Here is an 11,864-nt window from a genome sequence, read left to right as displayed (position 1 = left end):
CGTTTGATCATAGAATATACACGAAGCAACTCATGGATTAAATATACCATCAACTGCCCAACAATCGTATTAAACACTCTTCTGCTAAGAAATGCTAGAGACCTCCGCCAAAAGGCTCAGTGTTAGACAATTGGTGCAAAAGATGTGGGTCCCATTTGAGTTCTCACAGGGGAATAGAGCTCACTCATGACATCAGATCACCACCTTTAAACGACGTGATTTATACAACGAAGAAGGCGAAACTCAGGCAACACCCTCTCATGATTTCATTGTAGACCAATTACTTCCACCAACTCATAAGACTTCCAAGGGAGCCACCGTAATCGCAGAAAAAGGTCCTCTACCAATTGGAGCATGCTTGCATCTAGAGCTTGGGCAACTGCAAAGAGTCGTTCAGTGAGAAACATCATGACTGCAGCCGGAGCCGCCGGACGAAACGTCAAATTTGGGCCCTTTGAGGTCACAAATCAGGTGAGGAATCATGTTGAGCCTCAATGCCAAGCTCAGACCCGAGCTTGCTCTTGTCATTAGTAGACACTGACAACTCTCAAGGTCTTCCTCACTACACCGTACTCTTTCGCGCTGGTGAATCTCAAACCTCTGATTCAAGGCCATGTCCTCGTCTGTCCGCATAACCCGCATAAGCGTCTAACAGACTTGACGCCCACGGAGATCTCGGATCTCTTCACAACAGTGCAGCTTACCCAGCGTCTGCTTGCACGTGCTTACTTCCGCACCCCGGAACCTGAGGCCGGAAGCTTCTCAGTTGCTGTGCAAGACGGAGCTGACGCGGGGCAGACGGTACCACATGTTCACGTCCACGTCGTCCCGCGAACGGCTGGGGACATGGGAAGCCCGGATGCCGTGTATGTTAAGCTTGCAGGAGAGGAGGGTAATGTCGGTGGCGCGTTATGGGATAAGGAGATGGGAGCCCGACCGAAGCCGGGTGGAGGTTTGACGAGAGTCGATGACGAGGACCGAAAAGCAAGAAGTGTTGAGGCGATGGCTGGGGAGGCAGAACGATATAAGGCTATTTTGAAGGAGATGGGTATCGAATAGAGGTAGCAAGGCATTCTTTGCAGATCATAGAAGTCTAGCTGCATATACGATAGGCGTAGTTCTGAAACGGACTCGCGAGTATCATAACATAATCGTAATATTGATCTCCAAACTTTTCACTAGTTTGTATCTGCAATTGCTTGCAGTTGCATAACAGTATCTGTTGTGACATGGCTCTCATAAACCCAAGACAACGGATCGACAAGAGAACTTAGAGCTGATGAAACTTTCCCCAAAGTCCATCAAAAAGAGGCGACAGTTACGTGGCTTTTGAACGGATACACAGTAAAAGCGAGCGTACCTGACAATGCAATGTATCACAAGGAGAACATGTAGACGTTGAGCTTCGAAACACAGGCATTACGCGTATGCTTTCTATGTTCAAGGCAAAACTCATGCCGGCACCGTTTCTTGGCTACAGTATAAATAAATATTTCGTGCCTAACGCCACGATTGATGTTGAACAATGAGTTATCCTTATTCGCCACCCTAGACCATCACAACTGGAATGCCGATCTTTGAGTCCCAGAACTTACTGCACAGAGTTCATAGCCACCGTTTCGCGGCCGTTTTTAGCTTGATCTGGGGGGCGTCAACGTTTGATCTGACTTTGAAGTATCCGGATGGTACAGTAACGTCTTGCTGGTCAGCTACACCTCCAATGGGGCTAGGGCAGAATGAGGAGTTCAATCAGTTGCAATTGGTCCAGTCGATAAGGCAGTTGAAGAATTCCAAGTTAGACTAGTGGCAAACACATCTTGCATATGAGTTCGGGCAAGCTTGAGAAGATGCATGCCATATGTAGCACGCATCTGAAGCTGCTGATGTGCCACTTCAACGCAGGAATTCCATACGCTACCTAACGGAACAGCTTATGATAATGCGAGGCTTGCAGCCGGGATACGATGTGCGATCGCCCAGTGTGTTCACGACGTTTGGGTGTCTGATCTTATGTTATAGACTGATTGGAGGTTAGAGAATTAGGGCCTCGATCCCAAGTAGAACAGTATAGTTCAGTCTACAGTAACTGAGAGACTTTGTCAAATCATCCCAAGATCCGCGGCGTATGTCCTTAGTCTTGTTGGGAGAGGGGCTGGAGGTGCTCATGTGATGGGATAGAGCAAAATGAGGCTTTTCGGGATAGTTTCCACAGTGGCTCCCAGCTCAAAACACGCTAATGCTGTTGTTTTCGTTCACCTGGAAGACTGGCAACATATTTTGGAATATATCCCCACATTACATTACAAGTCAGTTTCCCTGTGCGGGGATTGCCAGCATTTGCTCGCCTATCCGCAAATAAACGAGGCCTGGACCTCATGTTTTGGCTTGGTAGCTTAGCCTGGTCTGGTAGTTGCGGATCATCGGGATATCTTGGAAAGAGTCCTGTGGCCGTTACAGTCAAAAGTGCCAGGCTGGCAACAAGAGTCGCGCTTGGATCGGTGAGCGAGCCGATGGTCCGAAGACATGCAAAGGTGATGCATGCAACTGATACTGTACTCTGGCTCAATTCCGTGACCAGTTGAAGACATCGGACCGTTGATATGAAGATCCTAGTCGAGTTTAATCCTTCAATCAGCAGTGTCACATAAAGATCAGCCTGAAAGCCGCTCTCTCACATCCTCGACTCAGGTGTTGCCGTTGTCGCAGCCGTGTTCATGGTGTGTCGTTGAAATAGTCCCACCTTGACTGGTGGAGTCGGCGCAGAGGACAAGGCGGGAACTAGCGCAAGCAGTTTTTAGCCGCTTCGTTTGATGCATACGCTGAGATGCGGTGGATAATCAGTGCAGGAAGCCCTAGACGACAGTGGGCCCAGACAGGTCTTTTGCAATGCGTAGCGCAAAGAGACGGAGAGGAATCTCTTGGAGAGCACGGGGCCAAGTTCAAGAGAGCTATAGACCACGCGATCTAATTCATATTTCCCCCGCAATGAGAATGCTAAATCGTCTGGTCACCAGAATCTCCGGAGTCCGGACTTCTTTTCCCTTGGTAGTCCAGTTCATGCCTTGCATGTGAGTGAGGGTTGGTAGGCTCAGCAAAAGGCGGTGGACGGACGTTGACTGCTGCAACTGTATGGTGGCTGGGTCTCGTCGCTCGCGCTACTACAAGAGCCTAGAGGTAAGCTGGTGACTCGGCACGGAGCACTATCGGCGATTGACCAAAGTGCAAATTGCGTAGAACCATGATTGCAGTGCAGGCAGGGCAGTGTGCAGTGTGCAGTGTGCTTGGGATCCAATGCAAGTCAACAGCTGGTGGGTCGCACAACGACAGGCCAGATGCTGGTGATATGCGAGATAAGCAAAGACACTCAATTTAGGTTACCCAAGGATATGACCTTTGTGGATGCATGTGAAACGTCAGTCAAGCCATGGAAGACCAAAGAGCACAAGTTGTGTATCATTTCGTCGAATGACATACAATTGAAGGTCAGATGGGGAAAATGACGATGTTTGACAAAGGGGGAATTGTGATGAACAGTTACCTTACTCGGCCATCGAGATGGAGGTCGGGAGGCCAGAACGGTGTGTAGGTTGTGGACGGGACGAGGGAGACCAGTGAAGATGGAGGGGTGCCAGCAGTCCTGGCCGTAAAGTTTCCGAGGAATCTCACAGAACCAGAGTCTCAGATGGAACCAGCAGCGGGCGTAGGCGCACAGACTCCCACCACCAGCCAAGCAATGCAAGCGCCAAACCCAACTCACCAAAGTCGCACGTTCCAGCAACATCACCTTTTCCGCTTTCAATTGACCTGCAGCCATCTAATCTCTCTGCTTCATTAGCCTCAAGGTCCCCTTATCCGCTCAATGGATACACCCGGTTCTCGGGATGTTTTTTTTCTCAGGGTCGCTTTTGTTGACATGTGTCCTTCTACGTTGTTTGTTTGTTTTGAACGCTGTTTAGCGCGCCACTGAAAGCATAGTCAATTGTCAATGATGTCGGGAGGTGGTGAATTATTGCTTTTTGTCGTATTCTCGAATCTGAAACCTGAACTGCCACTGACGTTGTTGAGCCGCATCCTTTTCCAAGTTCGTATCTCGCTTTCCAGAGATGCTGGAGCTTGAATCCACCAGTCACGGAGCTTGGCCGGTATTACGCAGGGTTGCGGTCGCAAGGGCCTTGTTCGCGGTTGAGTTGCATGGAATCATCTGGATTACTTGGGATCTCCTCAAGTCCGTGAGAGTGAGGAGATGATGAATAGGCAGACAGGATACACAGTCACCATCACAACATACAAAAAAACACTTTGCCAGTATATTGATAACGACTATTATCTCTTTTTGTCAGGATACGATGTGGTGTTGAGATGTCGATCAAATGTCTTCCTCATCGCTGGAGCTTTCATTGACTTAAGCAACTGGATCTTCATAGCGGCTCTACTACGTACAGAATTGTGCGCCTGATTCAAGCCAAGACATGGCTTGAGTCGTTACGCGGCTATTGAGTTGATGTTACGAAAAGAATGGTTCAAACACCAGAGACACTCTTGCGTAGTCGCTCAGTGCCCGGTCATCGGCTCCGATGGAAATGAACAAACGAATGCAATGCAACGAAACGACCAGAAGAGAGAATTTTCAATTCCAGGGTGGCGGGCCTAAACAAAAGACACAGCCAATCATTACATACGCTCAAATCTCAGATACCGGATAAAGTCATACGCTAAGTTAGAAGGAAGCTCTGGCCTCAATGGCATCCTAGGGGTGGCCCACCGGCAATCGACATGCATGCGACGTTGGGGATGGAACCCTGACACAGACCACCATCGGTCAAGCCGCCCAATCAAGTGACATATTGCCGTTAGCTGTATGCAGAATCCAGGACGCTCCCGAGAGTTCCCCTCCATCTTGGGAGACCAAGACACACTTGACACGGACTTGAGGGAAGCAACACCACCGCCAACGCCAACGCCAACGACTCCATCAGTCCCGTCCAACGATAGCTCGATTCACTTTCTGTGTCCAAGTGACCACCTGCCGACAGTCCGGAAATTTGCCTGCGATAGCCCGTGGGGCAGTCTCGTCTTTCTGTATCACGAGACACTTCATGCCTGCAGTCAACAGTGGCACGAGAAGAGCATGAAAGGTGTGGTTATCTGGCTGAGTCTCAGACCAGAGATGCATGCATATGTATGCATGTGAACCGATATCAGGGAGGCAAGAAGGTGTAGCGTTTCAATGCCATATCCTCGCGGCAGTCGACGGAAGCACCAGAAACATCCAATTGTTGGTAGATGATGCAGAGTCTCTTATCTCTGACACATGACACACAGGATTGTCGACAAACTGGTGAAGGAAGATCAGGCAAACTTTGTCTCACTCTGGCCGCGCCCGGTGTTATTCTACCGTCCAGTTTTTCTTCTCTGGGCCTTGTCGTATGCAACTGTTGGCTCAAATTTCCTGATGGTGTATGCAACTCTCAGCAACAAGGACAAGCTTAGCGGCCGCCCCACATGCCGCAAACGAAGCTTCGACTGTTCCACTGCAAGCAAAAGCCAGGTTCTTTTTTCTCCGCCGAGTAAGTTGATGGGACCTTATCGGCCAGGGAGAGCGAGCGAGCGAGCAAGCGAATTGTCTGGGCTTGTTCCAAGGTTGAAGTCGGCCTTTGATTGCGATTTCGGTCCCCACAAAAAAGTGTCGCCGCACTTACACGGGTATGCACTTGTTCTCCTTCTCCTCCAACTTGCGCTTGCACTTTGCTTGACTGACTTTTGGTAGAAATTTCCCATCTCCCACCCTCTTTCCTTTCCTTCGTGACTGAGCTTTTCTCCCTGTCTAACTAACATTTTATATTCAAAGTTTGAATCACTTCCCATCTCCAGTCTGGGCTCTTGTTCTTCCATCTTAACTGTTGTGATTCTGCTATTGCTGATTTCCTTGTGAAATCCCGTACTAACTAACTGGCTCTCCAAATTCTCCAACAAGACAGCCACTTCCATTCACCCCAAAGGGCTACGATAACCACCCTTCTTCTGCCTTTTTCCAAATATCCCTTCCGTGGAATCGTCGCTTTGCTTATTTTCCCGCCCAATTTGGGATCAAGGCGGCGATTGTTTTTTTGACAAGCTCAACAACTTACCTTTCTTTCCATCCACGCCGTGATCCATCACAAATTACCATGGGTATGCTTCGCGCTGGTCCTCGTGACCCAGATGCATTCCCGGCCATGCAGCTCTTCCTCCTGGGTAAGATCAGACATTGCACTTCAACAATATGTGCTAACTCTGAATAAGCCATTGTCCGACTCGCTGAGCCTATCGCTTTAACGTCCCTCTTCCCATACGCCTGGGCCCTCGTCAAAAGCTTCGAGATAGGCCGTGAAGAAGATGCTTCGTTTTACTCTGGCATCCTTATATCCGCATTTTCGCTTGCTGAAGCTGTTATGGGAACGTACTGGGGCGCCCTGTCTGATCGTATCGGCCGCAAACCTGTTTTGATTATTGGATCGCTTGGTACAATGATCAGCATGTTGATGGTGGGAGTGGCTCCAAGCTTCGGTGTTGCCTTGTTTGGCCGTCTTCTCGGTGGTCTACTGAACGGCAATATTGGTGTTATCCAAACCATGGTTGGCGAGCTGGTCACTAAACCTGAGCATGAGCGTAAGTCTGCAAACCATTGCTCGAATTTCTACGACTGACCAATATTTTAGCACGTGCATACTCCATCATGCCTTTTGTTTGGAGCATTGGAACCATTGTTGGCCCCTCTATCGGCGGCATGTTTGCCAACCCTCATGACTCTTGGCCTGAATCTTTTCCGATCGGCAGCCTCTTCCAGCGCCAGCCTTACTTGCTGCCCAACGTTATCTGCGCAGGATTGCTGCTTGTGAGCATTGTGCTCGGTTTCCTCCTCCTCGAGGAAACCCATCCCGATATGGTCCAGCACGTTCCTACCAGCGAATACCACGTCAGTGAGGAGACCCCTCTTATGATGAACAACCGAATGGCCACCGAGATTGAGCCACGAGCGTATGGTGCGATAGAGACAATTGAGGATTCAACTGATGGCTCAATTGGGGACTGGGATACTCTCTGTATCGAAAATGAGAAGACAGCTGCTGCTTCCATCAAGATCTGGAATTGCCGTGTTGTTGGCTTCATTGTCGCCTTGTCAATCTTCACTTACCATTCCATGACCTTCGACCATTTGCTGCCCATCTTCTTCGAAGACAGCCGTGTTGATGCTGTAGAGATGTTCAAGCATGGCTCTATCTTTCCTTTCTCCTCACCTGGTGGCTTGGGCATGACTCCACGAGATGTTGGCGTGATCTTGGCAATCGACGGCGGCATCGCTCTGTTTATCCAGGTTTTCGTCTTCCCCTGGACTGTCAAGATGCTTGGAACCTATCGCCTTTTCCTGCTCGTTACTGTCCTCCACCCTATTATTTACGTGCTCATGCCCATGCTCCTCCTTGTCCCCGACGGCCTATTATACCCTGCTATCTACGGCTGTCTCATCATCCGCAACATTCTCTCCATTATACTATATCCTCTTCTTATGATCCTCATCAAGGAGGCTACACCTGCCCCAAGCGCTCTTGGAAAAGTGAACGGCTTGGCAGCAAGTGCTGGTGCTGCTTGCCGAATGATTGCTTCACCCGTCGCTGGATTCTTGTGGACGGTCGGTACCAAGTCAAATTGCTCTGCCTTGCCCTGGTATGGTAGCGCAATTGTCGCTATTTTGGGGGCCGTTCAGTGCTTCTCTGTTCCTCGCCGGCGCAATGAGGAGCCCTATGAAGAAACCTCCAAGGCACCTAACAAACAAACTGTTACAGTGACCGAGACTGAGTTTTATGACTCCACATAAGGAGCACGCGGCGCAGTTTGAAACCCGATCAGGTCGAACATGCCGAAGCGACTTCGCGGTTTCTACAACCCGTTTTTGGACTTGATTGCCTGCAGCAAGTCATATTGTTTTATACCCTCATGAGTTTGGAGTTCAAGCATGTTTCGATAATTTGCCTACAACGACTGGTAGATGGGATGGTGTTTATCACGGCCGCTTTTACGAAGTTATGTATACCCCAGGTATAATGATTGATTTGGTTTGGGATGACTTTTTACTTTTTGGAGTTTGACTTGATTATTGAAGAAAAAAGCTTTGGGAGTTGATTTGTTTTTGATTTGGGTTTATGGTTGAAGATGGGATTTGGTATATAAGTTAGATAAAAGCGAGGTAAATGGGAATAGGAACAGTTACAAATATGACCACTCCCATCTAGGCGGGCTAAAGAACGGATGCCTTGGATTGCCGCCAAGGCCTGTCTTCCTAGTTGGATTTATATGTCGACTACCATCTGTCTATATTCAGTTGTTCGTGCGATAGTCAGTGGCCCCTCTAGACAAGGCAAGAAACCTTAGGATCTCCATCGTAAGTGATAGAAAGATTTACATAAGTTGAGACATATGTTAGTAGGTCTTCAGTTTGTTTAATTATAACATCCTGAATATTAGAGGTTTCCCCCCACGCCGGTTTCTTCTATATGAATCCTGAGTCGTGATACTCCGTAGGCAGTTGATGAGGTAGCTAGGTAGCTGATGCCCAATAGAATTTTCGCCACCCACCCTAGAGTTGGAGAAGCTCAAATTTTAGCAATTGAGTCACTCTAAATCCACCTACCAATGACATCTGAAGTATAAGACTCACCACAATATTCCTGACTTGCAGACACCAGTGGCATGTTCATCCGCTGTAAAAGGCAAAAATGAAGATCGAGGAAATTACCGACAAGATGGATGAGGCTATGAAGCTGGAGCAGGTCTCACCACAGCCAAATACCAGCGCCACAGAAGCCACCAAACCTGAGCTGCCTCCAGCTCGTGCCATCGCCAGCGGAAAGACTGTTGACGAAGTATGGGAAGATCTAAATAAGTCGCCCCTTTTCATGACAGACCTCGATGCCAATGAGGAGAACGAAGACATTGCAGCACTGCAGGCACTCGCGTATGAAGGCACACCTCTCGAAAACGGCCAAGAGTTCAAGGAGCGTGGAAACGAGTACTTCAAACTTAAGAGCTACGCCGATGCGAAGGAGTTTTATGGAAAAGGTATTGCTATTCTCGCTGGCGAAGAGCGCAAGCGCGCCAGGGGCGAGCAGACAAAAAACCAGGAGGGCGTAATCGACACTGAGGAAGAGATTCAGAAGCAACGCGAGACTCTTGAAGCGCTCTACGTCAACCGGGCAGCATGCCACCTTGCTGTTAAGAATTACCGCAGCTGCTGGCTTGATTGCGCTGCAGCATTGCGGCTCAACCCGCGAAACATCAAGGCATACTCCGCAGTGCACGAGCACTCCTCGCGGTGGACCGTATCCAGGAGGCCGATGATGTTTGTGCGCGCGGACTTTCATTAGACGAAAACAATGCTTCGTTGCGTGCTGTAGCGGACGATATCATTAAGCGAGCCAAAGAGATCGACGTGCGACGAAAGAGGGACGCAGAGCGCGAAGCAAAGGAGAAGCGACGCGCACTACTCATCAAAGCTGCACTGCGAGCGAGAAATATTCCCACACGCACAACCTCTCAACCACCAGAGATGGAAGATGCGGGTATTGCGCTCCTCCCAGATCCTGATGATCCCCGCAGCACGCTTGCGTTCCCAACAGTACTGCTGTACCCTCTACACCTGGAGTCTGATTTCATCAAGGCGTTTGAGGAAACACATTCGCTCGATGATCATCTGAGCTATATCTTCCCTCTGCCGTGGGACAAGGAGGGTGTGTACACGACAACAGGTGTAGAGGCATTTGTGGAAACCACACAGGGTGGCCTCCTAAAGATGGGCAAGCGGGTGCCGCTGTTGAAGGTTTTGGGAACGGGGAAGGTCGAGGTAGTGGACGAGGTGGTGAGGATCTTTGTCGTTCCTAAGGATAAGGCAGAGGCATGGACAAAGGAGCACAAGGCAAAGAGAGCGGCTGAAAAGGGAGAGACAAGCTGATGGATGTAAGAAAGAGAGAAAGAATATAAAAAGGTTACTTTGTTTTACAATGATGTTCTTGTACTAACTAAGACTTGCGATTGCTGTTTCCTAGGCCCTAAATGATGTGCTATATGCCGTTATGATATGATCGAGATGCCATCCGATACTGGCGATTGAGTGATTGAGTGAACCCAAGTCCGAGCTTTTCCATTCTATTCGCTGTTAATACTATAACCCCCAAAGACTCCTTTGTTGACAGAACCCCATTGCGCCTTTCCCCCTTCTGCCACAGTTATTTGGACAACGAAGTGGCTCGCAGTCTCTTATTGCGACGTCCTTCCTCGAGCTCAGGCTGCAGTTGGATAGGAGGCGGCGACTCGACGGCGTTGGGAGCAGAGGGTCCCTGGTCTTGCATCCTGAGGTTTAAGAGAAGCATAGCTGCGTCCTTCTGGGCCGCATCAGGTACGCTGTGTGGCGTCTTGATCACTCGTTGCCTCATAGGACTGGCGTCAGGGGTCGAAACCATGAGAATAGATCTCGGGCTCATGGCGGGACTGGCGCTCTCTCTGTAAAAGCTGTCCCAGTCTTCGTAGTCCAGTCGTCTCTTGGGTCCCCACGGAGCACAAGAGAGAGCTCCTTCATTCTGCAAAGGTGGGATGCGAGGGACCGCACTAAGCAAGGGATTAGGCTCAGGGCTAGACTGGTTTGCAACGGTCCAACTAGATCCCGGACGAGAAGTCACCATATAGCCAGGAAGTCCCGAGCCACTACTCGAGGCTGAGTTGGGAGCTGACATGTAATGGCATTCGACGTCGCTGTCCATGGCCCACGATGGGTCACAGAACAGACGGGGTCGGAATCGATGGCGGCGCTCGTCTTGGGCATAAATACCCGGTGGAATACTTCGATCGTCTCTCGGATAGCTCGTAGCGCCGTGGAAGCTAGGTGGGATCGTACTCATATGCATACGCCTAGTCATTTCGGCTTCATGGGTAGCTTCGATGATTATTTGCTGGCTGATGACCATGCGGCCGAAGTCAGGCGCTCTGGGATGGATGCAGAGAGATGGAAAGTCTGGGCCAAAGATTGGAATCAAGGCACCCGCGATAGAGTAGCAGAAGGTTGCGCAGACAGCTCTGGCACATGTGTACGGCATCCAATAACCTGCGTAGACTGATGAGCAAACGACCAGAAGACGCTGAGAGATGGATCATACCTTGAGCAGCTATAGAACCTCCAGTAATGCTATGTGTGATTTCTTTGAGCCCTGGGTTGAGGCCTAGCATCTTTGCCGGAATTGTCTATTCCATTGGCAGTTAGTATATGTATATATATATCGAGACTTGTTCTTTTACTTGCCTTTCCGTAGCCGCGACATTTGAAGAAAGGGGTCATGCGAACGAGCCCAACATTATAGTCCCACATCACAGCGTAATCAGTGTTCTGTTCAGCCAATGTGAACTCGTATTTGAAAACTGTTAGGGTTGCGTCAATGACCGGTGATCGAAGCTAGACTTGGTAACTTACCCTCGAAGCTCTCTCGTCCTGTCTTTTCGTAAAAGTCCTTTTTGCCACTGTTGTATGGGATGTGAAGGCTTGAATCCTGTATATTCCCAAATGGCTTGACTCGGAATCGGTGTATCTCTTGCAAAGCAACCTCGTCGAGATGCTCGAAAGGGTGAAACTTGACTGGACCGCGCAGCTTCGACTTAGCCATATTGTTGGCGTCTTTCGACCCGGATCTATCAGAAACCATCATAAAACGGCTCCCAGATTGATTTGATGCTTCTTCGAAGTTCGGGATTGGTGGAAACTCGAGCGCAGGACTTGGTCGAGGAAAGGGGGGGTCATTATCTCCAGCTGGTGCTGGGTTCAGGAGACCTTTAAGGGACAACAT

At 49.5% G+C, this 11,864-nt stretch overlaps 4 protein-coding genes; 3 read left to right on the top strand and 1 right to left on the bottom strand.

Annotated features, from left to right (window-relative positions):
• Positions 1 to 408: 408 nt before the first annotated feature.
• Positions 409 to 1,059, top strand: FFUJ_04696 (related to bis(5`-nucleosyl)-tetraphosphatase (asymmetrical); the record flags this gene model as incomplete). XM_023571988.1 has 2 exons in its annotated part: positions 409 to 471; positions 553 to 1,059. 2 exons carry the CDS (start codon positions 409 to 411, stop codon positions 1,057 to 1,059), a joined length of 570 nt encoding a protein of 189 aa, XP_023426201.1.
• A 5,108-nt stretch (positions 1,060 to 6,167) lies between these two features.
• On the top strand, positions 6,168 to 7,855 carry FFUJ_04697 (TCR1-like protein; the record flags this gene model as incomplete). XM_023571987.1 has 3 exons in its annotated part: positions 6,168 to 6,234; positions 6,283 to 6,648; positions 6,699 to 7,855. The coding sequence occupies 3 exons, from the start codon at positions 6,168 to 6,170 to the stop codon at positions 7,853 to 7,855; spliced, it is 1,590 nt and encodes a 529-aa protein (XP_023426200.1).
• Positions 7,856 to 8,753: 898 nt separating this feature from the next.
• On the top strand, positions 8,754 to 9,985 carry FFUJ_04698 (related to hsp90 chaperone complex associated protein CNS1; the record flags this gene model as incomplete). XM_023571986.1 has 2 exons in its annotated part: positions 8,754 to 9,329; positions 9,365 to 9,985. 2 exons carry the CDS (start codon positions 8,754 to 8,756, stop codon positions 9,983 to 9,985), a joined length of 1,197 nt encoding a protein of 398 aa, XP_023426199.1.
• Positions 9,986 to 10,259: 274 nt separating this feature from the next.
• FFUJ_04699 (uncharacterized protein) lies at positions 10,260 to 11,864 on the bottom strand (the record flags this gene model as incomplete). XM_023571984.1 has 4 exons in its annotated part: positions 10,260 to 11,131; positions 11,184 to 11,268; positions 11,369 to 11,442; positions 11,495 to 11,864. 4 exons carry the CDS (start codon positions 11,862 to 11,864, stop codon positions 10,260 to 10,262), a joined length of 1,401 nt encoding a protein of 466 aa, XP_023426198.1.

Source organism: Fusarium fujikuroi, chromosome FFUJ_chr02 (genome assembly GCF_900079805.1).
Source record: "Fusarium fujikuroi IMI 58289 draft genome, chromosome FFUJ_chr02".
In the NCBI taxonomy this organism is placed as follows: Eukaryota; Fungi; Ascomycota; class Sordariomycetes; order Hypocreales; family Nectriaceae; genus Fusarium; species Fusarium fujikuroi.
The sequence above is the reverse complement of the archived record's forward strand: the minus strand, read 5'-3'. Positions and strand labels throughout refer to the sequence as shown.